This window comes from Siniperca chuatsi, linkage group LG11, assembly GCF_020085105.1.
Source record: "Siniperca chuatsi isolate FFG_IHB_CAS linkage group LG11, ASM2008510v1, whole genome shotgun sequence".
In the NCBI taxonomy this organism is placed as follows: Eukaryota; Metazoa; Chordata; class Actinopteri; order Centrarchiformes; family Sinipercidae; genus Siniperca; species Siniperca chuatsi.
Window position 1 is genome coordinate 8,327,884 of NC_058052.1, and position 22,670 is coordinate 8,350,553.

The 22,670-nt window shown below is 40.2% G+C and overlaps 1 protein-coding gene across 3 annotated transcripts; it reads left to right on the forward strand.

Annotated features, from left to right (window-relative positions):
* The first annotated feature begins 1,985 nt into the window (after positions 1-1,985).
* ret (ret proto-oncogene receptor tyrosine kinase) lies at positions 1,986-21,505 on the forward strand. 3 transcript variants are annotated; one of them, XM_044215297.1, is made up of 20 exons: positions 1,986-2,249; positions 11,586-11,828; positions 12,067-12,354; positions 12,788-13,026; positions 13,148-13,343; positions 13,437-13,636; positions 14,670-14,946; positions 15,303-15,434; positions 15,895-16,005; positions 16,151-16,264; positions 16,415-16,659; positions 16,760-16,907; positions 17,026-17,133; positions 17,216-17,430; positions 17,637-17,759; positions 17,850-17,920; positions 18,442-18,579; positions 18,731-18,830; positions 19,473-19,620; positions 20,524-21,505. In XM_044215297.1, the coding sequence occupies exons 1-20, from the start codon at positions 2,183-2,185 to the stop codon at positions 20,679-20,681; spliced, it is 3,321 nt and encodes a 1,106-aa protein (XP_044071232.1). In that variant the 5' UTR covers positions 1,986-2,182; the 3' UTR covers positions 20,682-21,505. The 3 variants fall into 3 exon arrangements, with proteins under 3 accessions (XP_044071232.1, XP_044071233.1, XP_044071231.1); XM_044215296.1 differs by having other exon boundaries at positions 1,988-2,249; positions 14,670-14,952; XM_044215298.1 differs by having other exon boundaries at positions 14,670-14,952; positions 19,473-20,661.
* The last annotated feature ends 1,165 nt before the right edge of the window (positions 21,506-22,670 follow it).

A 22,670-nucleotide genomic window follows, 5' to 3' on the forward strand; every position in this document is an offset into this window, starting at 1 on the left:
GTGGGTTTGGTAATTGTCTTATTAACAGAAGTTGTTGTTTGAATCCCTGTAGGTGCTTCCTGCCTTCTAGAACAGTACTCGAGTCCATAATTGCTTTCCCAAACTACTGTGCCAGCAATGTAAACGCATAGCTGCATCTTCATGAGCAGAAAATTAAATCAATACAGACTCACCACAGAGATCTAAAGATATCTTTTGTGTATTTGCATGCAATAATAAAGTTTTGTATTTAAGTATTTTTTGTATTTAGCTGACTCATTCTGAGTCAGCTAAATGACTGCATGAGCTCAAAGCACATTAAACATCACAAGATGCTGTTAATAAAGATCAAAAGGTTCCAAATAAGAATGTTCAGACTGTGGAAGTGATGAATATTCTGCTTATATTTCAGACTGAATTTCTGCTGAACCCATAGAGCCACAGTGCTCTAAACTTGTTGTCGCTCTAGCATTGTCAGAAAAAGCCCATAAGATACCGTTGTGGTTCCACATACCATGACTACACCACCACATTTCCTTGTCTTTATTGATTCTCATTGAGCATATGTCTCAGGATACCTATTGTCTGTCATATGGAAACTTTATACCAGATACAATGTTCTCATGCAGCATGCATGCAATGATCCCCACATTCTCCCTTGATACAGCATTTGCCCTCCTATATAGTGTAAGTGAACATTTGAGTACAGTATCTGTTAACATCTTAACATTAATTTCACATAATAAGACAACATGATATCTTGAAGAAAGTGGCCATTATCCCATCTTTTCTTGGAAAATTTGAAAGAATAACTTTATTTTAAATCGATATGGGTTTTAGATAGAAGCGTCCTGTGTACAGTTGAAGGTTAAATCAGGGTTGTGTGCCTGAGACTACCAAAAAAACTGAATATAATAGCTAATCTGGATATTATCAGGCTTTCAACATGTATTTTCAGTGTAACAGCAGGTTCCAAGTATACACATAGCCCAGTTGATACAAATGAGACAACCTGAGTAAACCGAAGACAGCAGGTGCAATTATAATAACAGTGGTGGTGATAATATGTTTTCTTCCACTTGGTGAAAGTTGCTGGAGCTCCTGAGAAGCCCTGCCGTCCCCTCTGCAGCCCAGTGAGCGCCAGTGCTCCATGCAGAGACATTGATTGGAGAGCGATTGCTGTGTGAGTGACTGGTGTCTTGCCCCGAGGCTGCAGCAATGCATCACTCCACACTATCCAGTCACAGAGAGAGATCCCTCACTTTAACACAATCTTCAGCCTCAGACACACACTCAAGACTTGAGAGGGTAAAGGTCCCACAGAGTTTGACCAGAGTCACACAGCTGGTCTTATGGTAATTAGCTGATTTTGTTCTGGCAGTGTAATTTATGAGCAGACAGACACTGCAGATGTATGCTGGTTAGTAGTGAAATGTTATTTATCCATATGGTGTTTAGAGCTGCAACTCAGCAGTGAAATGGTTCATCATTTAGCTAAAATAACCCTGCTACTTCCCCATTGGCCCCTCATTGATTTGATGCTGAGCCACTGATTAAAACCTTGATCTCAAATGACTTTTTTTTTTTAAATGTTGTATAAAATCCACTGAAGTAAGTATACAAATGTCACTGGTGCTACTGAATGGGGCTAGATGCGAAATAATAATGATTATAATAATAATAATGATAAATAAAATTCATACATACATGATTCAAAGTCTGTTATAATGAAGCAGTGATTAAAAAGAACACAGCTGACACCCTTTTTGAAAACAGTGCCTGTGCCTTTAAAATGAATAATTACACATTTAATGATAATTGTTAATAATTTCCCCCTCGCTGAGTGTTAATGAGATGACTGACCTGCTGTTAAATTATGCTCTTAAATTTCCTGTAGATGCTGTGCTGCCTGCTGCTGCGGAAGCAGCGGGGCAGTGAGTAGTGAAGCAGTGATCCTCCTCCCCCTGGCCAGCCAGCCAGTCAGCCCAGCAGCAGGAGCCGCGCACAGCAGCCCGTCTATGGGACACTGAGGACTTCATCTGGCTTCCCGGAGCCGCGCACACAGGGCACACACTGGTTTATACAACGCCCTCATTTATTTTATCGCTTTGATTTTTTTTTTTTTTTTTTTTTGATTTGTCGCTCAAAGGAACTTTTTTGAATCTCATTTTCGTTCAGAAACTTTCACTTATGGTTCGCGAATATGGGTTCAAGTTGTGGTTTCTCTCGGGGAAACATCGTTGTGGTGGTGGTGCTGCTGCTGCTGGAAGGTAAGCTTCATCATCAGCTTCATTGTTTGACTCACGCTGAAGGGACACAAGATGAAGTTGGAAACAATTTTAAATATATGTTGCACTAAAGTTTGTCTCCAAGTGGCTTGCTTTAAAAAAAATAGGGTTATGTATGCAAACAAAATGTAATTAAATAAAATTTTAAAAATGGTCTAGTCTAAATGTTAATCCAGAGTAGAGCATTTGAAATTGTGTTTTCTTTACACTTCATATCCTCTATCTGTTTGAGACATTATCTGTTAATCTGGCAGCATCAGTTTCTGTTTTAAAGCATCTTCTTCATCTCCTGCTCTCCTGCCAGTCAGAAAGGCAAGTACATGTGGTATGAGCACAGCAGGAACTAAAATATGTTTGGTTTGGGACACACTTAAAATTCACAAAATTTATGATTCACTGCAAAACTGACTATCATGGTGGGAAAAAAGATGAAAAGAAGAGAAAGTGAAGAGAAATGCAGAGAGGAAAGAGGAAAACAGAGCCAGTGGACCTGAAGTCTAGATGGCATCTGACAAATACACATGAAATTGGCTGGTGTGTGAAGCGAAATTGTAACGTTTTGGAAGCAGAGTGAGTTTTAAGGCTTTTCCAAGAAGCACTGTTTCATGCTGCAGAAGGTGATACTTGCATTGTGCGCTGGTTGTTACGCGTGGTATGGCACGTTGAAACCTAGAGTCAAATGAATACAGCCATACATCATAATATTATAATCCCATTCACAATCCCACAGCCCAACTGTACCAACACTGTCCTCCCATACAGTCTATATTTAAAGTGTCTCTCATAGCTCAGGAGTGTGCAAATCTCAGTGTGCAGCAAGTATGTCAGATGTGATGCTTGGACAAATATAGGCCATTGTGTGGAACTCCTGAATTTGTTTCTGGAAAACTTAACAGAGGTTACTATCAGTGCTGTCATAAGGGATGTAGAGTGAAAAAGTAAGATTATCATCACAGTCTTTTAGTGGAATTGAGATGTGAAAAAGGTTCAATTTCATGTGAGAGGGTCAGTGCTATTTCTTGCCTGCAAAAGTGGGCTTACACTACCAAGAAACTACAGTCCTACGTAATCGCCCAAGGGAGTAGTTTCCTGAAATTTTTAAGGTTCTACAGTTTTATGTAATGTTCTCTGCTTAATTTTCATTGTAATAGAGAGTGTAGTGCTCAGTGCACAGGGGCTGAGAGATGAAGATTCACATCACACTTACAGTAGATATGATGCTCCTGTCCCCCACCCTGCATATATTTACATCTTACTTCTGCTTTGTTCTACATGTACTGTTATTGAAGCAGGCATTTGTCCTGATATTTATAGATGACCACAGTCGGTCCAGTTCGATTTCGAATGTCAAGGTCGTGATGGTAATTAAATGGGTGCTGAAATCTACACCCTATGTAAACGCGGTGCCCCTCACCTGCCTGCTTGTTTGCAACAAAAGACCTACACTTGTTCAGAGAGGAGAAGAAGCGAGCTGCAGGCAGGTGTGCAGCAGCTGCTCCTATCTCTGGGCAAACACTGGCTGTTTGTTTTCTTTAGGAAAATATCGCCTGTTATACAAGTGCACAGAGCGTTCAGATTGCAGCTCAGACGTTAACTTCTCTCAAAATGACACATCTGATTGATTTTTCTGTATATGTTCAAGATGATGTTTTTGTTTCACTTTTGGAGGATGTTCTGACTGCTGACATCCTTAACAGTATAACCATTGCACGTCTTTAAAAGTGATTCAATCTATTAGTTTAAGTGTCAGTCTTCATCTTCTAAGTAATTTAATCATGTTGGGATGCACATGTTGTATCACATAACCTCTTACGTGAGTTTTCATCACCATGCCAGTCTAATAGTTGTTAGAAACTAAGGAATGGTTTCATTATTTGTTTAGATTGTACTGATTAGTGTTTCATGCTGAGGTAATCAAACATTAAATTGGCAATCAGTGCTCACTATAAGAGTAATCATCATTTGTAATTGTGGCTGCGTTGCCCTGCACTTACAAGTAGAGTTAAGTAGAAGAAGTAAAGCAGTTCAAGACATGAATTAGAGTGAAAAGGAGGCTGGGACACTTCTTTGTTTATGTAGTTAGAGATTATGGAGTTGGTTGCAGTTTGGATGTAAAAATGTTTTCTTGCGATCATGTTTGAGAAGATCCGAGGCACAAAATCTTCTGGTCACTCATGGCTTTGATTAGATTATGGACTTTGGTGTGCATCCAGAGAGCTTTTTGAAACTGCTCTTGATTTGTTAGATTTTTTTAAATGCAGGCTGGCTAATGAGATCTCATGACTTAGACTAATTTAAAGAAACGATAAAGGCCTATGGAATGGAAGCCTTGCAGCAGTAAACAAAATGTTTAGAAACTCAATAGTACCTTTTGTGACTAAACCTGGTGAAAGCCTTTATTGAAATTAACCAAATCCTCTTAACAGACACTTCTGTGTAATCCATCACTTCCCCACAGATGTTTTCACATAAAAGAATCGATCCGTTTATCTTCCACCGTGACCTTGCTACTGTATCTTTGACCCTGCTTTGCCTTCTAGTGATGACCCCACCATCTCAGGAGGAAGCCATGTTTGCAGCCTCTTTAGCTGCTCCTCCTTCTCCTTGCATCAGAACGATCATTTTCATCAGCATCTTTTGCTTTTGAGAAGGACCAGCCCAATAAATCTCATTTGATACATGCTGCTATTTGATTTAGCCCCTTATTAAATTATTTGATTTAGTAAAGCTTCTGTCCTGTGCTGCCTATGGATGCATTATAAATCTTGTCAATTTTCTACTCTTGCTGTCACTACCTTTCTTTTAGTGTAATTAGAAAACATCATGATACAAGTTGTTTGCTGTAGAGTTTAGCGTTCATATTCAGTTGTGTAAACAGCGTCGCTACTCTTTATGTCTTGGGAAGAAAAACTTTCTGTTAAAGCTGTTACTAGAAAAACTAAATAATTTGTCTATGGCACTGGCACAGGGAATGTATTTTTTGGTGTTTAGTTATTTCAAGTTTATTGATTTTTTTAAACATTGTGGCACATGTCTCACCATCTGGCCTCAGCTTCCCTCCACCCATCTCACCCCAACCCTCCCATTCCCCGAAAAGACAATAAGCTACACATACTAAGAAAGTCTGCCCAAAGTTATTAACATGTTTAAGTCAAAAAAGAAGTTAATGAGTAACAGTGAACATGCTGTCTGCCACAAATGCAGCTGATACCTATTGGGACAGTCAACAAAAAGTTGCATCATCCATAGTTTTATTAGAATCAGAGCAGTGATGCAGCAGTTTCAGCCTTTCAATGTTTGACATTTTGACTTTCAATTATAGCTCCTCCTTTTGCCAGCTTAGGCAATTTTTAATCACCAAAATGTTGGCAAAAATGTGACATCCCAGTAAGTTTTTTTTACCAAATTGGACCAGTGGTTTTTTGAAATATCATGTCTGGATGGAGGGACATCACCCACTTCATTATTACTTCCATTGCTGAGAGTCTCACTCCCATCCTCTAACTCTGGACTGTTGCTACTGCTGCTGCTGGCGTTGCATGGATGCTGCTTCTACCTGTCAAAGCTCTCTGCCTGATCCTCTCGTCAGTTCGGGGTCACACTTCCCTCTAATGCACGGGTAGAATCTAATTTGCTGTGGTGAAAGGACAAGGAGACATTGATTGAAATTTTGCCCTCGGGGCATTTAGTCTTCTCGTTTCACATGGGTCTTGACAAGTTATTTTCCAGTTGCCTAGCGGTGCACGCTGTGTTTGACCCATCATTTACAACAATGAATGAAACAAAGAAGGAGCTCAGCTCATTTTATTCCACATGGTCGTGTGATGCTGCAGTACTGGATGTGGGTCAATGTAGTACTTTGCAGTTGTAAAGGTGCTAAGTGTACCAACTTTAAACATGAAAATCTAATTGGCAAATTAATTCTAATTAGTGTGAAAAAACTGACTATTGTGGGGACAGATTTGACAAATTCTCTAATGTCAAACATCATTTAAACCCTGATGCTTCTTGTCAAAAAGAGATGTTGCAGTTTGCCCCTCCTCTGCCAGCGCACCCTGGCATCACTGTGTCCATTTATTTGATCCTTCACTTTACTGAAGAGGGCAAACATGGTGGAAATTATTTTTCCACTGGCCTTTCACTCCTACCACCACCTGCCAGTGCCAGGAACTCTGAAAGCTTCACTTCCATTTGTGCTGGAATATCAGCGCCCTCCATTCTCTGCCATAAAGCAACGTTCCTCCCTTTGTTTCCATAATGTAATCCATCAGAGTCACTGTGACACCTGATGTGCTGACACACAATGTAACAAGCAGTCAGAAGCTAATAGTACTAGTCATGTCAACAGTGCTCTCTTTAGTTTAGGCACTGATGTCTCAGAATTAAAGTGGTAAAGATTTAATGGTGCTAAAACACATACCACTGTTAACGTGGTAAGTGCAAAGTGGAAATATAGTCTTTTTTATTGATTAATTAATATCATTTATATTTCATTCATTGGAATGTTTTTAAGTGTTTATTTCATTAGCACGACAGACCTCTTGATACAATGACAAAAATGTTTAATAAGCAATATGTGTAAGGTAGCCTATACCTGCATGCCCGCCTTAGCTATGCTAGCAGCGTGGCTCTGGGAATAGCAATGCTGCGCTGTTGGTCTGTCTGCTGGTTGTCACTTTGGTCCAGACTGAAATATCTCAACAACTGGATTGCTATGAAATTTTGTACAAACATTAATGGTCCCCAGAGGAGGAATCCTGATGACTTTAATGATCCCCTGACTTTTTATCTAGCACCATCATCAGGCCAACATTTTAATTTGTCCAATAGCCTACTTTGGTTTGTGACCAAATACCTGCAAAACTAATGACAGTCCCATCAGCCTCAGACGTACTTTGTGTTTAGTGCTAAATGTTAGCATGCTAACATGCTAAACTATGATGGTGGACATGGTAAACATTAAACCTGCTAAACATCACAATGTTAGTAATGTCATTGTGAGCATGTAACCATAATGTTGCTGACTTTAGCATTTCGCACAAAGCACTGCTGTGATATTTATGCAAATAAAAATTACTTTACTTTATTTTGCCACAGGGAGCTAATGTCTTTGCCTACTTCTGTGAATATGTCAGTGAATCTGAAGCTTTTTACCACAGCTGTGATGAGGATAGATATGTTTTATCAAAGCAGTCTAATGACTACTGCGTCAAACTCAGTCTGGAGCTCCATGATGTACCACGTGTTCCATTTTTGATGCCATTGTCATTCCCACAGGAGTTCTTAAACTGAATTTGTACTTGCAGCTAATCCCCAAGGAGATGTTCTATTAGATTTCTTGATGACTGATGAACATGGTTCATTGGATCTCAGCTCTTGTATTCTCTGAGGGCTAATTGGATTACATTATGGGGTAATTGATTATTATGTTACGGTATGCATCATGGTAAACTGAGTAATCTACCTGGAGCCTGACTACCTCCTCCAAACTGAGATCAGATATCGTGTTCAAAAGTTTGATGACTGGGTCATCATAACAGGAAATTACTTTCTTTCCTTATTACACCTCATTGTTTTGAGATTGAAAGCATCACAATCAGGTTTATATTAAATCCAGGTTCTGTATCCAGTATCATTTGACGAAGCAGTCATGCTCACTGGCACAAGAAACCAAGAGGGAGACATTTCTAAACATTATGATCAATAATAGCTTTCATAAGTGGAATTATAGCTCAATGTGCAGCTTTTTAGTTAATTGAATCCTTGAAGAGAACCATTCCCATAACTGTTACATCTTTGGAAGCAGAGTAATCATGATAGGTTTCAGAGTGATTATGATATTTATTGTGTTTATATCACCATGATATAACTGGGTGATATGCTCCTTAATGCCGCTGGCCACAGCTGCTTTGTAATAGATTATGGATTATTTGAAAATGTGGATATTGATGGACTAAATTGTGGAGTTGGCTGTGAAATTAAACCCGTGCAGTAGATGTAATATTTCTGTGGCCATGCAGCTAAACAAGTGGGTCCATATTATGTGCAACGAAGAAGATTGCACACATGCAGCCATCAGCCTTCCTCCCCGTCTGTCTCATCAGTGGAAAACAATCAGCATCGCTGTTGATTAGTATGGTTATTGATTGGTCTGCTGCCAGATACATGGGTCGTTACCAGGGACAGATGCAGCGCACGTTGACCTTGGGAGAGAAAGGGCACTGGGCTGAGCGCTCACCGCAGGAACTCCAGTTCACGAACAAGATTAGTGAGGGAATGAATCATACAGTTTTCCTGGTCTGCCATGCCGTTGACAAGGATGGTCAGCAAGGACGTCTGGGTGGGAGGTCCACGTTTTGTTTCTTAGAGGGGGATTCACAGAGGTAGATTAGTAAGCCTGTGGGTTAGTCTAGCACATGAGCTCATAGCTGGTAAATCTATCAGCCGACGCACGCATTGAGCTAATTGAGTTCCTGTCTTTGTCTGGGACGACGGAGAGGGCGTTCCACCCTCTCATCTCAGTCCCGTCCTAGACACGATGTGGTCTGTGGCCGACAAAGCACATGGTTTCAGATTTTGTGATGAGCTTGTGTCCTTTTTGTCCTTCCACAGTTAAAATATGAGACAAAACGGACACAGCCCATAATTAACTCAAGGAAACTGAAAGGCAACCAGGAAGAGCATACATGTACTGATGAGTGAGAGGGTTCAATTTCACTATCCACTCGGCAGTACATGATATCTATTGTAAACACGGATTGCTACAAGAGTCCTCCTGTTCAAACACTGGCTTTGTTTGCAAAATTACTTACTCCAGCTTTTGAAGAAATGACAGTATACGTGGCAGCTCAGCATTTGTTTTATAGGTGTTTGAAGGCTGTGGCCTAAGTCTGCTTATGATGGTAATGTTTACCCACTTTGAGTCATAGGAGGTCAAAGCTGTTCCGAAAACAGCTTATTGTCCATCCATAGCCTATGTCAAAATCTGACCAGAACATTTTTCAGTGTTCCCAAGACATAGAATTGAAATAAAACCTGCCCTGCATCATTTTTTTGTAAAATGATTATCCGTGGTCATTCAAAAGAGGTGAAATCTTACTATCTGTATTTCCATCATTCTTATGCATCATTTAGGGAAGGTAATGAGTCATGCTTTTGGAAAATCTTCATCATGGCTTCACAGACCAAAGATGCCATTTGTTAAGAGAGGCCTGATCCATTCAATTAATTAGTTTTGATATAAACTGCTTGCTTTATGTTGGCTTCAGTCCTGGAAAGAAATTGAATTTTGAATGATATAAACAAATTGTGTTGCACGGGGTCCAGTCACCGTGGCTTCGAGCCAAGACCAGCATTCACAAATGTGTTCAGCTCCCACTGGTTAACACGACCCTCTAGTTTTATTTGTAGAGCTGCTGTCATCTGCTCTGTTTGATTCATGACAGTGTCATGTGTAAGATATCTGTACATTCAATTCATTTTTTTTAATTGATCTAATAAAGGGCTGTGGAAAGAGTATTTTTCTAGCTTGTTAAAGATACAAATTAATCTAGGATCATTAGCATCTTATTAGTTTAGTACAGACATTAGTTTAATAATGTATAATGATAATGAGCTGCAGTTTTCAACTCTTTTGGGCCTGTGTCAGTAAGATAATGGCCCCCTCTAATGGTCATTTTAAGTATACAGATGGAGACCTACACTGAGATTGCATGAATTTCTTGCATTCTCCCTATTTTCTCACATAAAACCATCATACTCTGTGTTATTCAGCTCTTGTAGCTACTATATATTATTATTGAAGTTACCTCCAGCAAATTCAGAGTGCATTTATTGCTGAGAGTTACATTTCATAACATTTAACATATAACTATACTATGTTGTACTACTATAGCAAGGCCATCCATCCATGTTGAACCATTTAATACAGAACTTAAGAGGAAACTTTTGATCTTTTTTTATGCTCCTATGGTATGGTTTGAAATCTACAGCTTGATCCCTTCCTTGATAACATCCTAAATTCACTTGGAATGATATCCTGTACTATGAAACTCAGGTAGAAACAAATATAGCCAGTCTTGATTGTGGGTAAATACCTCATCCATTGCTGTGAATCATATTTCTTTTCTTAGATGGATTTTCAGATTTTAAAGAAACATGTTGTCATATGTTGTCTATGTGAGTATATAGTTAAAAATATTTTATTTTGTTTCCTGTCTTGATTGTACCGTTATTGATAGCAGCACCATAAGATAACCATTTTGGGTGGCGAAATCTATGCTCAAAACAATAACAGAGGAAAAAACTATGCAATCCTCAGCCAGATAAGACCTCAAGATATTTTTCAAGCGTGAGCATGAATAGCTCTAATTTGGTTGGGATAGACTGAGGAAATGGAAAATCATCCCTAAAATCTGAGTCATGAAACTGACTCCCACCTTCCCAGCAGGATTAACAAACAAGTGGCCTGCTGTTTGTTTTTGTCCCTGGAACACTTTTAATAAAAAGGGCTGCAGCCTCCCTGAGTGTATCTCCATCCTTCAGGAAGGACGGCCACATTTTATCCATCAGCTCGGCCTCCTGTCATCCAACCCCCGCAAAATTAAATCATTGTCTGAAACCAGAGCCGAGGCCTCAACTGCACCAACAGAAATAGAAAATCTAGTTTTGCTGTCTGCTAATGACATTAGTGCGTTCCCTAAATGGTCGCCTACCGTCGTCAAAGAGGAACATAACAGGGATACAATTACAGGAGGAACACTCAGATCTCCATTTTCCTGTAAAACACAGCCTGCTATAGCTCTTTATGGATTACCCCAACACACATACACACCCCACACTCCCCTCTGGCAGGTAATGATTAATTTCTACCATATCATGTGATCCCTTGTAATTAAACTTCTCAAGGTGAACACAAGGAGAATCGGAAACCACATGTTATTGATCATATGAGAAATTCATTAAAAGAGCTGCATAAGTGTCATTTGAGCTCTCCTTTCAATTTCCGCTAACAGGAGAGATGAAAGACGTATCAGAGGAGGAAAAAAACAGAGCCTGTCATATTCCATGTATGTGTTAATTTCCATTCAGTGGCCAGACAGCATTGTCAGTGGGTATTGTTCCCACAGTTAAATATCCAGAAAGAGATGTCTGATAACTGCTGTTTATCCTGCTCTGTAATAAGATCAGCAGTAATGTCAGGCCTTGTTTTTCAGCTATCACAATGTTTTCCTTAAAGGGAATATAACCAAATTCCCCTGTGACTCACTTGGCTTCCTGTTTTTTAACATCTGGTTATTTCATGTCTTCTTTCTGCAGGAGCAACAGGGCTGTACGTCCCTCAGAATGAGTACATTGAGACGGTGTACGTTGGCCAGCCAGCAGGGACGCCGGTCCTCCAGGTCCACGCCATGCTGGACAGCAGCTCTGAGCAGCCGCATTTCTACCTGTGCTGGAGGTCTCTCAGACATCTAGCCTACAGCACCTGGTTCAACCTGGACATCAACACTGGAATACTGTCCTTGAATAAAACCCTGGAGGAGAGCGACTTTGCCTTGATATGTGAGTTGGATACGAGCATTTTAATGGTAATGTATAGTCCCATTTCAGTGCCAGGTATCCTCTGCACATGAAAGTAAATTAGTTTCTTGACGTTTATGCTCTTTGCATACTAATAAGGTTTCTGCCTTCAGGATGATAATGTAATTGCATACGGGCAAAAAAGAGCTCAGTCATCAAAAAGTGCACTGTCTGAGATTAAAAAATGCCTCTTGTTTTTGTTTTGGCTGTGTCTCATCAGATCAAAAGTCATGGTCTGTGAAGAAGTTGTTCCTGCATGCCGTGGTGTTACCTAACTTCACCAAGAAGCCACAGTGCATCAACTCCCCTCGGATCACCCTGGACTTTGTCAATGCTACGATGCCTCAGTGTGCTCAGACAGATAAAAAGGAACTATGCTTCCCGCACAGAGACACCTCCAAACCCCACATCATGGAGAACAGGTTCCCCGGGGCCCTGCGGCAACTCCGACGTCTAACCAGACTCAACGTCTGCCCCAACTACACCATCTCTTACAATGTGGAGTCAGGTGGAGACCTCTTTACATTCTTCATCTTACAAATGAAAAGTTGCATTCATAAGCAATAAAATGCACCATTGCTCAATTTAATACACTCAGCTACAGCCATACTTGGTCTGGTATGACCAGTAGCTTACGGTGGCTAATGTTAGCTAATGTTAGCAAACTTTAGGTACATATTGCTGTATAACACATAATACTGAGTCACTTTGCTGACTGTATAACTCGTCTCCACTTGCTCTACTGTTACACTAGTTTAGCATTTTAGCAAATTGCTATTATTCCATTACCGTCACTTGTAGCCACAGTGGCAGCTGTTCAGCTAAAGTTAGTAGTCTTGCTTAAAATCACACCCATACCGTCTCTGACTCAGTATATTCCGTTCATACGGTTGCTGTAGACACATACACACCTGACTTTTTGTTGTTCCTCTTGTCCACAGATACCCCAGCACCATTTGCTGTCAATGAGAACACCACAGAGCTGGTGGTGACCGCTCCGTTGGACCGCGAGGAGAGTGAGTGCTACAGACTCCTGCTGGTTTGCACAGTTCGCACAGAAACGGTCATCACCAAGGTGGAAACTTCACTGGATGTTTTTGTCAATGATGAGGATGATAACGCACCGTACGTGAATGGAACAGACACAGCAGATATTATCATCAGCTTCAATCGGACAAAGGTGTGAAGACTAATATAACCCTGATCTTGATCAGTTTTGATTGTTTTATAGACACAATGTTGGCTAATTTTATCTTCTTTACATTAGGATTCAAATTTCTAATTTTCCCATTTTTTCCCAGGGTGGCACTTTTGGCACTTTGTTCGTCTTTGACAGGGATTTAACCCCCATCTATCCCATAAACCAGAGTCACAATAAGTATGTGGGGAGCTTGCTCAGTAGTGACCCATGGATAAAAGAAACATTTTACGTTAAAGGCACCTTCAGTGAAAAGAAAGCTGCTCGTGGAGGAATTCGAGAGACCGTCCACGCCTACCGTAAGTAATCCAGAGGCTACTTATAAAATGCATCTGTTTTTATGAACACTGTAGTTTTTAAGATACATTTTCATGTTTCCCCCTTGATTTTAGAGCTTGTCCTGAAGAGGAACCTGTATGTGACTGAGAATCGCACCCTGCAGCTGGACTACGTGGTCAATGACACGATGTACCCCGGTCTAGAGGGAACAGTGTTGCTGCACTTCAACGTCACCATCTTACCGGTCCACATCCAATTCTCCAACATCACACATATGTTCACATTGACACGCAGAGCTTCTGTTTATGCACAGGTACTCATGACTACTTACCATACAAATCTATAACTCTCTATTTAGCCTGTGGCTGTCTTAAAGAATAGGTAGACATTTTATAAACATTATTCACGTGAGTTATTGGTCGCTGTAATTATTACACATCAACAAACTGGCCATGAAGTCCCTTCCTAATGCGATTTCAAATTAAGTGATGGGCATAAAACATCTGCACACTTTTCTTCATTGCAAACACACATTTTATTATCTAAGCAGTTGGTCACAAAGACCATCAGAACATGAGACAGAACATATAGTCTTTCCCTCATTCAGGCCCCTTGGTTGTAGAGAGCCCAAGGTATGGATCCAAAAAAGCTGATATGAAGCTTCAGCACTCAACAGGGAATCTCCCAAAGTTCTAATCTTTTTAGTCCAAAATTCCTTCTTCTTCTTTGTGTTTCAACAGAACAGGGTTTTCTTGCTGAGCTGTGGTGGAGGGATAGTAACACAAAGAGAACATTTCATACTAAAAACAATTCAATTGTAGGTACTTAATGCAATGTGATGGAATACCTTTAGAAAATACCCACTTGATAAACCTAAATCTGCCAGGGCCATATGCATGCCTAGTCAGCATGCATAAATTCAAAATACCACCATCAGAATGATGTTTCTTATTGAAGTACAGTCGAGTAATACATTACGTGATCAAGTAAAGCTATTTATAGACCACACATGAAAGTGACTTGACAAAATTATTTCCCAACAATTGATAAATAAAATTCATATTAATTCAGTTTTAGGCATTTTAGTGTTACTTAACAGTTAATTGACAGTGTTAATTCTATTCACTGTATAGAGACCATAGCCATTTTAACAGCTTGAAAATATGACTTAGTGATGACTCACTCTTAAACATACTGAGAGACTGCCACCTGCTGGCTCAGCAGAAAAATACAATAACTGTAATTCATTCATTGGTATCTCTGTAATACAGCAGTCCATAAAGGTGTTTGCTTTCCACTTAAATTACCCACTGTCATTCAAATTTTCTTGTTCCATCTCCTCTCAGGTTGGCAGAGTCTGTGTGGAAAACTGCCAGCAGTTTGATGGCTTCAGTGTCACATACCGCCTTGAGGTGCCAGATAAGAACGTGTCTGCTGACGTGCAGTCCTGCTACGCAGCCGTGAGCATCACCCAGGCCCCAGACGAGATATGGGGACTGCTCTATGTGAACGACTCTGAGGCGCTGCGCAGGCCCGAGTGCCAGGACCTGCAGTACCTAGTTGTAGCTCAGGAGGAGCACACACAGCTGGAGGCCAGCACGCAGATCCACATCATCCTAGATGGTGAAGGTGAGACTGTAACAGCCAAGGTCCACTTTACATTTCACAAGGTTTTAAAAAGGAAGTTGGTTTAATTCTTCACATCATAATCTAATCTGTGCTAATCTTTAATCTACATTAGTTAAGTGCACACAGTATGCTCGTGTTTGGAGGTAAAAGATCTTACATTAGTTTAGTTTTCTCTGGATACAGTGATCATTGGCTGCTATTTAGGAGACAGTTTGTGTTTCACTTCCTAACTAATTCCACACCACCGTAGGCACACATGTGCAGACTCTTTTCAACAGATTTCCCTTCTCCCAAATGTCTTTTAAAGATTCCTCCATGGTTATGTGTGTTTTTGGCACTGTTGTACATAGCAAACAAGGCCAGTCAGAAGAACCAGCAGTTCCTGTCCTGTGCAGAAAACAGACGGCGAGGCGACTGTGAGTCTGTCCGAGGCCTGGGGGCCACAACAGGGAGATGCCAGTGGAGGCAAGGCAGTGAAAAAGGTACATTTTATTTCATTAACACTTGTAATAAACTAATATAAGATCTGTTCTTTGTAATCTAAAACATTTTAACATCACTGAATCATGCCCATATTAATTATGAGACCTTAGAGTAATTTAACTAAAACCAAATGAGACTGTCACTGAGAACATGTTTACCAGAATGGTTGTACTGGAACAAATTAAAGAATGTGCACATGTATCCTTCTCAGTAACATCCTTTCTGCAACAGGAAGCAACAAGAGTCATGGAAAATGTGTTGATAATTACAAGCACTAACAACACCATATGATGGCTGAAGAAAGTCCCCTCAGTGACGTATTGTTGTTTAAACCGCTACGTTTTTCACCTCTAAGGACTTTATTTCCAGGTTAACATCAAGACAAGCTGACCAAACTTCAAAATCATCTGGTAGTGGTTTCCCACTTAAGTTTTTCTCTCCTCTGTGTCTACGTTCCAGGAATATCTGAAAATTACTCGACCTGCTCCCCTGACCTGCGGACATGTCCAGATAGCTTTTGTGATGCAGTTGAAAGCAAAGATATATCAATATGCCCACAAGACTGTACAAGTAAGAAACACATGCCTTGTTTTTTATTACACTGATGGGTTTCTGCACTCATTTAAGGATGTAAAGCACATTTTGTATCACATATAAATCATTCACCATTCTGACTGTTACGTTCACTGTGTTCTCGCTTTATTTGTCTCTGAAGAGGAAAATGTTATCGGAGGTCATGAACGAGGCTTGAGGAACGGGATCCAGGCTGGCTATGGAACCTGCTACTGTTACTCTGAGAGCTGCTTCTGTGAGAAGGAAGATGTTGAGGGTGAGTTGTCATAAATCACACAAAACTGTTGTTAATAAAGTGAAATACGGTCGCCAAGAGGTCCTACTTCATGTCATCTCAAGAATGAACCAGAAATGGATTGCTGTTTTCTTGAAAAATGACAGCATTGTGCAACATACTCTCCTCCAGAGGCGATATGCGACGACATGTGTAAGACCATCATTGCCACGGCTCTGCTCCTCTCCTTCATCGTCTCGATCCTCCTGTCCTCATACTTCATCCACCGGTACCACAAAAACTCACCCAAGCCCCCGATTGCGTCTGCTGAGATGACTTTCCGCCGGCCAGCTCAGGCTTACCCCATCAGCTTCCCTGCTAACAACTTACGCCGGGGCTCGCAGGAATCCATTGAGACCGACACCTTTAAAATACCTGTAAGCTGCTTCTTTCACCCTGTGACAGACATTTCTTCAGCATGGTATGTTGAAACGGTTAAGAAGTCAAAAAATATGTTTTTCTATGTGTTTTCAACAGGAGGATCCTAAGTGGGAGTTTCCTCGTAAAAACCTTGTACTTGGCAAGACTTTAGGAGAAGGAGAGTTTGGGAAAGTTGTCAAGGCAACAGCATTCAGGCTGAAAGGAAAAGCTGGTTACACCACTGTGGCTGTGAAAATGCTTAAAGGTAAGATAAGCCAGACAGAGACCAGACAAGTGGGGAAGTAATGGTGATATATGAGGAGTGAATGTCTGAAGAGATGCATGGTTTTATCATTACAATCCCCTCTTTTCCTCCATAACAGAAAACGCCTCCCACAGTGAGCTGCGTGACCTCCTGTCAGAATTCACTTTACTGAAGCAAGTCAACCATCCGCATGTCATAAAGATGTATGGAGCATGCAGCCAGGACGGTAAGACCTCAGTCCTCCTGCCATCCTCTCTCAGGGCATGTGTGTTGCACATAAAGACTAAGTGCTGCATTTCTCTGAATAGGTCCATTGTATCTGATTGTGGAGTACGCCAAGTATGGGTCACTCCGCAACTTCCTGCGCGAGAGTCGGAAAGTTGGCCCGAGCTACATGGGCAGGGACTCCAACCGAAACTCCAGCTACCTGGAGAACCCAGACGACAGGGCGCTCACCATGGGCGACCTGATCTCCTTTGCATGGCAGATCTCCAGAGGCATGCAATACCTGGCGGAAATGAAGGTATTCAAACTAGAAAGGAAATGTCATCATAGGAGTAAAAGATGAAGTTGAAATGTCAGTTGACGTGTTCTGGTGAAAGTAGTTTAAATTTCAGTCGAAGTGGAAGAACTGAAACTACTTAATTTGTGTGCACTGTAAGCAGTTGAAATGTCATTTGGTTGTGTAAGCACTGAAACACACTTTAAATGAGCATTTTGGTCTGACAGCTTGTTCACAGGGACCTTGCAGCGCGAAATATCCTCGTAGCTGAAGGACGAAAGATGAAGATCTCAGACTTTGGCCTTTCCAGGGATGTGTATGAAGAGGACTCATATGTTAAGAGGAGCAAGGTAAAGAAAAGAGACAGAAAAGTACTAATTTTGATATATTTACAACAATCTTTTAGATAAAAATTAACAAGGTCTTTCTCTGTTTTCCAGGGCCGTATACCTGTTAAATGGATGGCAATAGAATCCTTGTTTGATCACATTTACACAACTCAAAGTGACGTGTGAGTACAATCATCAAGGAAATGGTTTCATGTTGGGAAATACACTTATTCGCTTTTTAGTTAGCATAAAAACTGGAAACAGGGGGACACAGCTAGCCTGGCTCTGTCCAATGGTAACAAAATCATAATGCACACTAATTATCTAAGTGTAAAAACAACAAGGGAAGTTAATGCTCCCAGCCAAGAAATAGTACACCACATAACCCCTCGTAAACACCACAAGGTGTCCTTTTTACACTTGGGTTTTTGTATGGATTAAACAGATATAAGATGTTAATTAGTGAACTTTAGAGGTGTTGGTATTCAGTTGTGTTACCTGCAGACAGAGCCAGGCTAGCTTTATGCTAAGCTAAGCTAACAGACAGATACTAGAATGGTATCAATCTTCACATCCAACTCTTGGCAAGAAAACAAATAAGGGTATTTCCCAAAATGTTGAACTATTTCTTTAAGCAATTAAATGGATTATTCCATTCTCTATTTATTGAAATATTCTTACGAGCTCCTGTTTTTGTTTCCAGCTGGTCCTTTGGTGTGCTGTTGTGGGAGATAGTGACTCTGGGAGGAAATCCATACCCAGGTATTGCTCCTGAACGCCTCTTTAACCTGCTCAAGACTGGCTACAGGATGGAGAGACCAGAGAACTGCTCGGAGGAAATGTGAGCACCACTCTATTACTCTACAGCATCTCCTCATTTCTCCTGAGTGCAATAACCCTCCACCACATTAAAACAGTCAGTCGTGGAAAATTACTGTTGGGAGGATGAAATTATACTTATTTCACCCACTTAAAAACATTTCCCTCTGCAGGTATAACCTGATGCTTCGATGCTGGAAACAAGAACCAGACAAGAGGCAGACATTCTCAGACATCAGCAAAGAACTGGAAAAGATGATGGTGAAAAGTCGGGTATGGTGAAGTTATACAGTACATTATAATAAGTTATTCATATTCTTCCACAGGAAAGAAGCGAGGAGAAGCTATTAATCAGCCTCTTTCCGTACATTACTGGCGCAATTTTGACAAACCTTCAGTGATGCATCATTGAGATCTGACAGTCAGATGTTAAAGTTTTTTTGCTTTCCACTCCTTTTGGATTTGCAGCTGGCCCAAAATGAGCAGTATATCATTTCTGCTGGACAACATATACACTGCTTCACTGTATGATCTGTCACTCTTCCCAAATGTTTTACATACCATAATTAGTGTTTGAAGAGCAATGCTAAAATGGTGCCTTGGGCAGCGTAATCACATACCAGTCAGGCTCCGGCTGTTGAAGTGAGGCTAAATATAGAGCATTTAAGGACAAGGAAATGCAGACATCCCAGAATACAGCAGGCTAGTTCTTCACTGTTATCAAAAAGAGGTAGTGGGCATGTCACTTGGTGTAATGAGTAGAAAGTATTTGCACAGATTTTCCCCAGGACCTTGTCAGTAGACGTCACTGCACCGCATGTGTCTGACCATTAGCATGAGCACACTCAGCCTTAGCGTGCTGTGACTCCTCTCCTCAGTAATCAGCCTAATCACACCTTCATCTGCTCTTGCCAGGATTACCTGGACCTGGCTGCGTCCACGCCAGCTGACGCCCTGCTGTACGACGACGCCCTCTCTGAAGAGGACACACCACTAGTGGACTGTAATAACACCCCTCTCCCTCGAACCCTCCCCTCCACATGGATTGAAAACAAGCTCTATGGTAGAATCTCCCATGCATTTACTAGATTTTAGAAACAGGACACACAACACAAGCTCTCTTTTTTGGCAAGTTGTGATTGGCTTTTCCGTAGTCAAGTGTGTGTGACTGTGACCTAGGCATGCCTTTTGCTGATTAATGCTGACATATCTCCCATTTCATCGTAAATGAGAGGCTCAGTGAAAAAAGATATTGTGTCTTGACTGTTTTGTTTTATTTGGACCTGCTTCTAATGTACATGAATGATGACCAAAAATCCTAAATATTGTAAATATTGAATATACCCTTCATTATAATTTATATGGCATTGCTCATACTCATGCGTCATCTGCATTTTATTTGTAGATAGTTAATTTGTTCACTCCATGACATTTCCATTGCCATCATTTCATTGGTTGTTTGCAGTGGAAGAAACAGTGTGTAACATTTGAAACAGGTCCTCGCTCAGTCAATCACTCACTGTGTTTTTTTATTCCAGATTGTCTTAAATTTCCTGACTTTCTAATGTATATTAACTATTAATCTATAATGATTTCACAATACTGAACAGAGAAACAGTAAGGCTTTTAAACGCAACTCTCAGGTGACATTGACTAAAAGTAAAGAACATATTGGACTAGTTACTTGTTGTCTATTGCATTTCTGAACAGTAACAGGAAGGCAGCCATAGGTCAAATATAGGGGCATGAGCAACATTATATCCTTGATACATTACAAAAGAACCCAATAAATAATATGACATTTCACTTTATGTAGCATATACAAAGCCATAACTTGACACCTCTGAGAGTCAAATCAGGACTTGTTTCAGAGACAGGCACTACAGAGTTTGATTTGAGAGCCTTACTGTCTGCACGCTGTTTATCTTTCACTGAGTGCAGAAAAATGATATGTTCTTATTTTTAGGCATGTCATACCCGAACTGGCCCGAGAAGAGCCCGGTACCGCTCAACAGACATGATGCCACTAATCCAGTCTTTACAAGATATGCCAATGATAGTGTTTATGCAAACTGGATGGCTTTGCCTTCACCCGCAAAAGCTGTGGACAAGCTTGATAGCTAAAGACAAACCAACACTGTAGAAAAGATGACTAATTGGTAGATGTGTATATTTCTATAAGACTGTACATATACAATCTGATGCTAAAGTTGGTTCCCTTTTATTTCTGTTGCACGGGTATTCAACGTTTAAAACTGGGGTCTTTTTGCTGCAAAAGCGGCTGGATCAATAGACACCACGCTTCATTCAGCTCTTCGGTATGTTAATTATTACCTCACGGGTCATGTTGGCCAAGCTGTACCACTGCATGACTATTGTACCAGATTGTATGCCAGTGTCAATGTCGTTTAAGTGCCTGTGCCGCTTCTACAATAGCCTCCAATTATTAATGTGCGACTGTGAAGATCTTATTCCAGCCCAGGAATTAAAGGGGACGTCTTTACCATCACCTGTTGTAGACAGCTGGGATTGAGTGGACAAAAGCAAAATGCTGAACTTGTTCTGAAAATGTAAAGTTTCTACTTTAGAGGATTGTGCTCCTCAAAATGTCAAAGACCCGTTTTGTGTTTCTCCCACAAGATGTTTCAAACTGTTCTTGCCAAAGAAAAGTAACGCAGACATGTTCAGTGAACAATTTTCTTGCTTTTGTTCTTGTTTTGTTTTGTTTTTTTACATGAAAAATATCAACTAGTGAGTGCTACTCCAGTGTAAGGACATGAGACTTAATGTAGACTGTGACCATGTCCTGTGTCAGACTACAGTTCACTTTTTAATTCACTGTAATGGAAAAAGTACGATGTATGTATGTAAACTAATGAGTGTTATCATTGTTATGTTGTTATTATTTGATTATGTTCCAATTACTAATAAACTAAAAATGTGCAGTACGTCTGTTCACCTTGTCTCGTAAAAATAGATAGTAAGCTTCTGTGTGTAATTACTTAAATGCTGATCATTTTTTTACAATGTAAAAAATGCAGCTTATAATTGGTGGTTCACATAAATTATTATTTTTATAACATTACAATATAATGTTCAGCCTCAGTTCACCTCCAGACTCCATTTGTTCATTATACACTCTAGTTTTGAGAAAGGTTATTTTGTAAATTATTATTAAATGTTTGCAGTAGTGGCCTAGGAAGCATTTGTCCACAGAAGCCACTTCATGTGTAAATATTCAATGTTGCGGAATAATGCAAATTTTGTGTGCCTTTTCCATTTCCACTCTGCTCCAGTCTCAACTCTGCTCCACTCTTGTTTTGGCTGTAAGCAATTATCTAATATTGATAAGCTGATAAAGGTTTTAGTTTCTCAGGTTTTAGAGGCAGAGATTTGTGCAAATTCACTGTAATTTAAGCATAAAATTCAGTAGCCTGTTTACTTTATTGTTTATGACATAAAAAAGGTTCAGTTTTGAATAAAGATGTCTTAAGTAGGTTGGCATCATTATTGAGATGCTATATTGATTCTAGGATGTGGGATTCTTATAAGATTAAAATATACACAACAAAACTTTAAACCCGTCACCCCTTCCTCCGTCATCTCTTCCATTATTAGGATTTTGAACATGCTCTGTAATTCGATGTGCCAACAACAGGTAAAATGTGAAACTCTCTCTTAATTTCACAGTTCTGAATCCGCTGGTTGACTCCTTTGTGACTGAAACACTATATCAGTATCTGTCAGAAAAGAAAGAAAATTTGTTTAATGTACTATTGGTTAAAGTATTGATTAAAATAGCTCTGTGACAGACTGGTGACCTGTCCATGGTGTCTCTGTGCTTTCCACTTTGTGTGTGCCGGGATAGGCTCCAGACTCCTGCCATTCTTAATGGGAATTAATTAAGGAAATGAATAAATGACTAAAAATAGAACCTCATGGGAACATTTCCTGATTTACTTTATGCACCATAGTGATAACAGAACCCATGTTTGAACATTAAACAAGTGATCTGTCTCCAGTTACAGTCCACTTCAGTGATAATTCAATTCAGAGTTGTCAGCTAGTGTATCATCACAGATAAGAGTTGTTTTACTAGTTAGGACAGAGAAA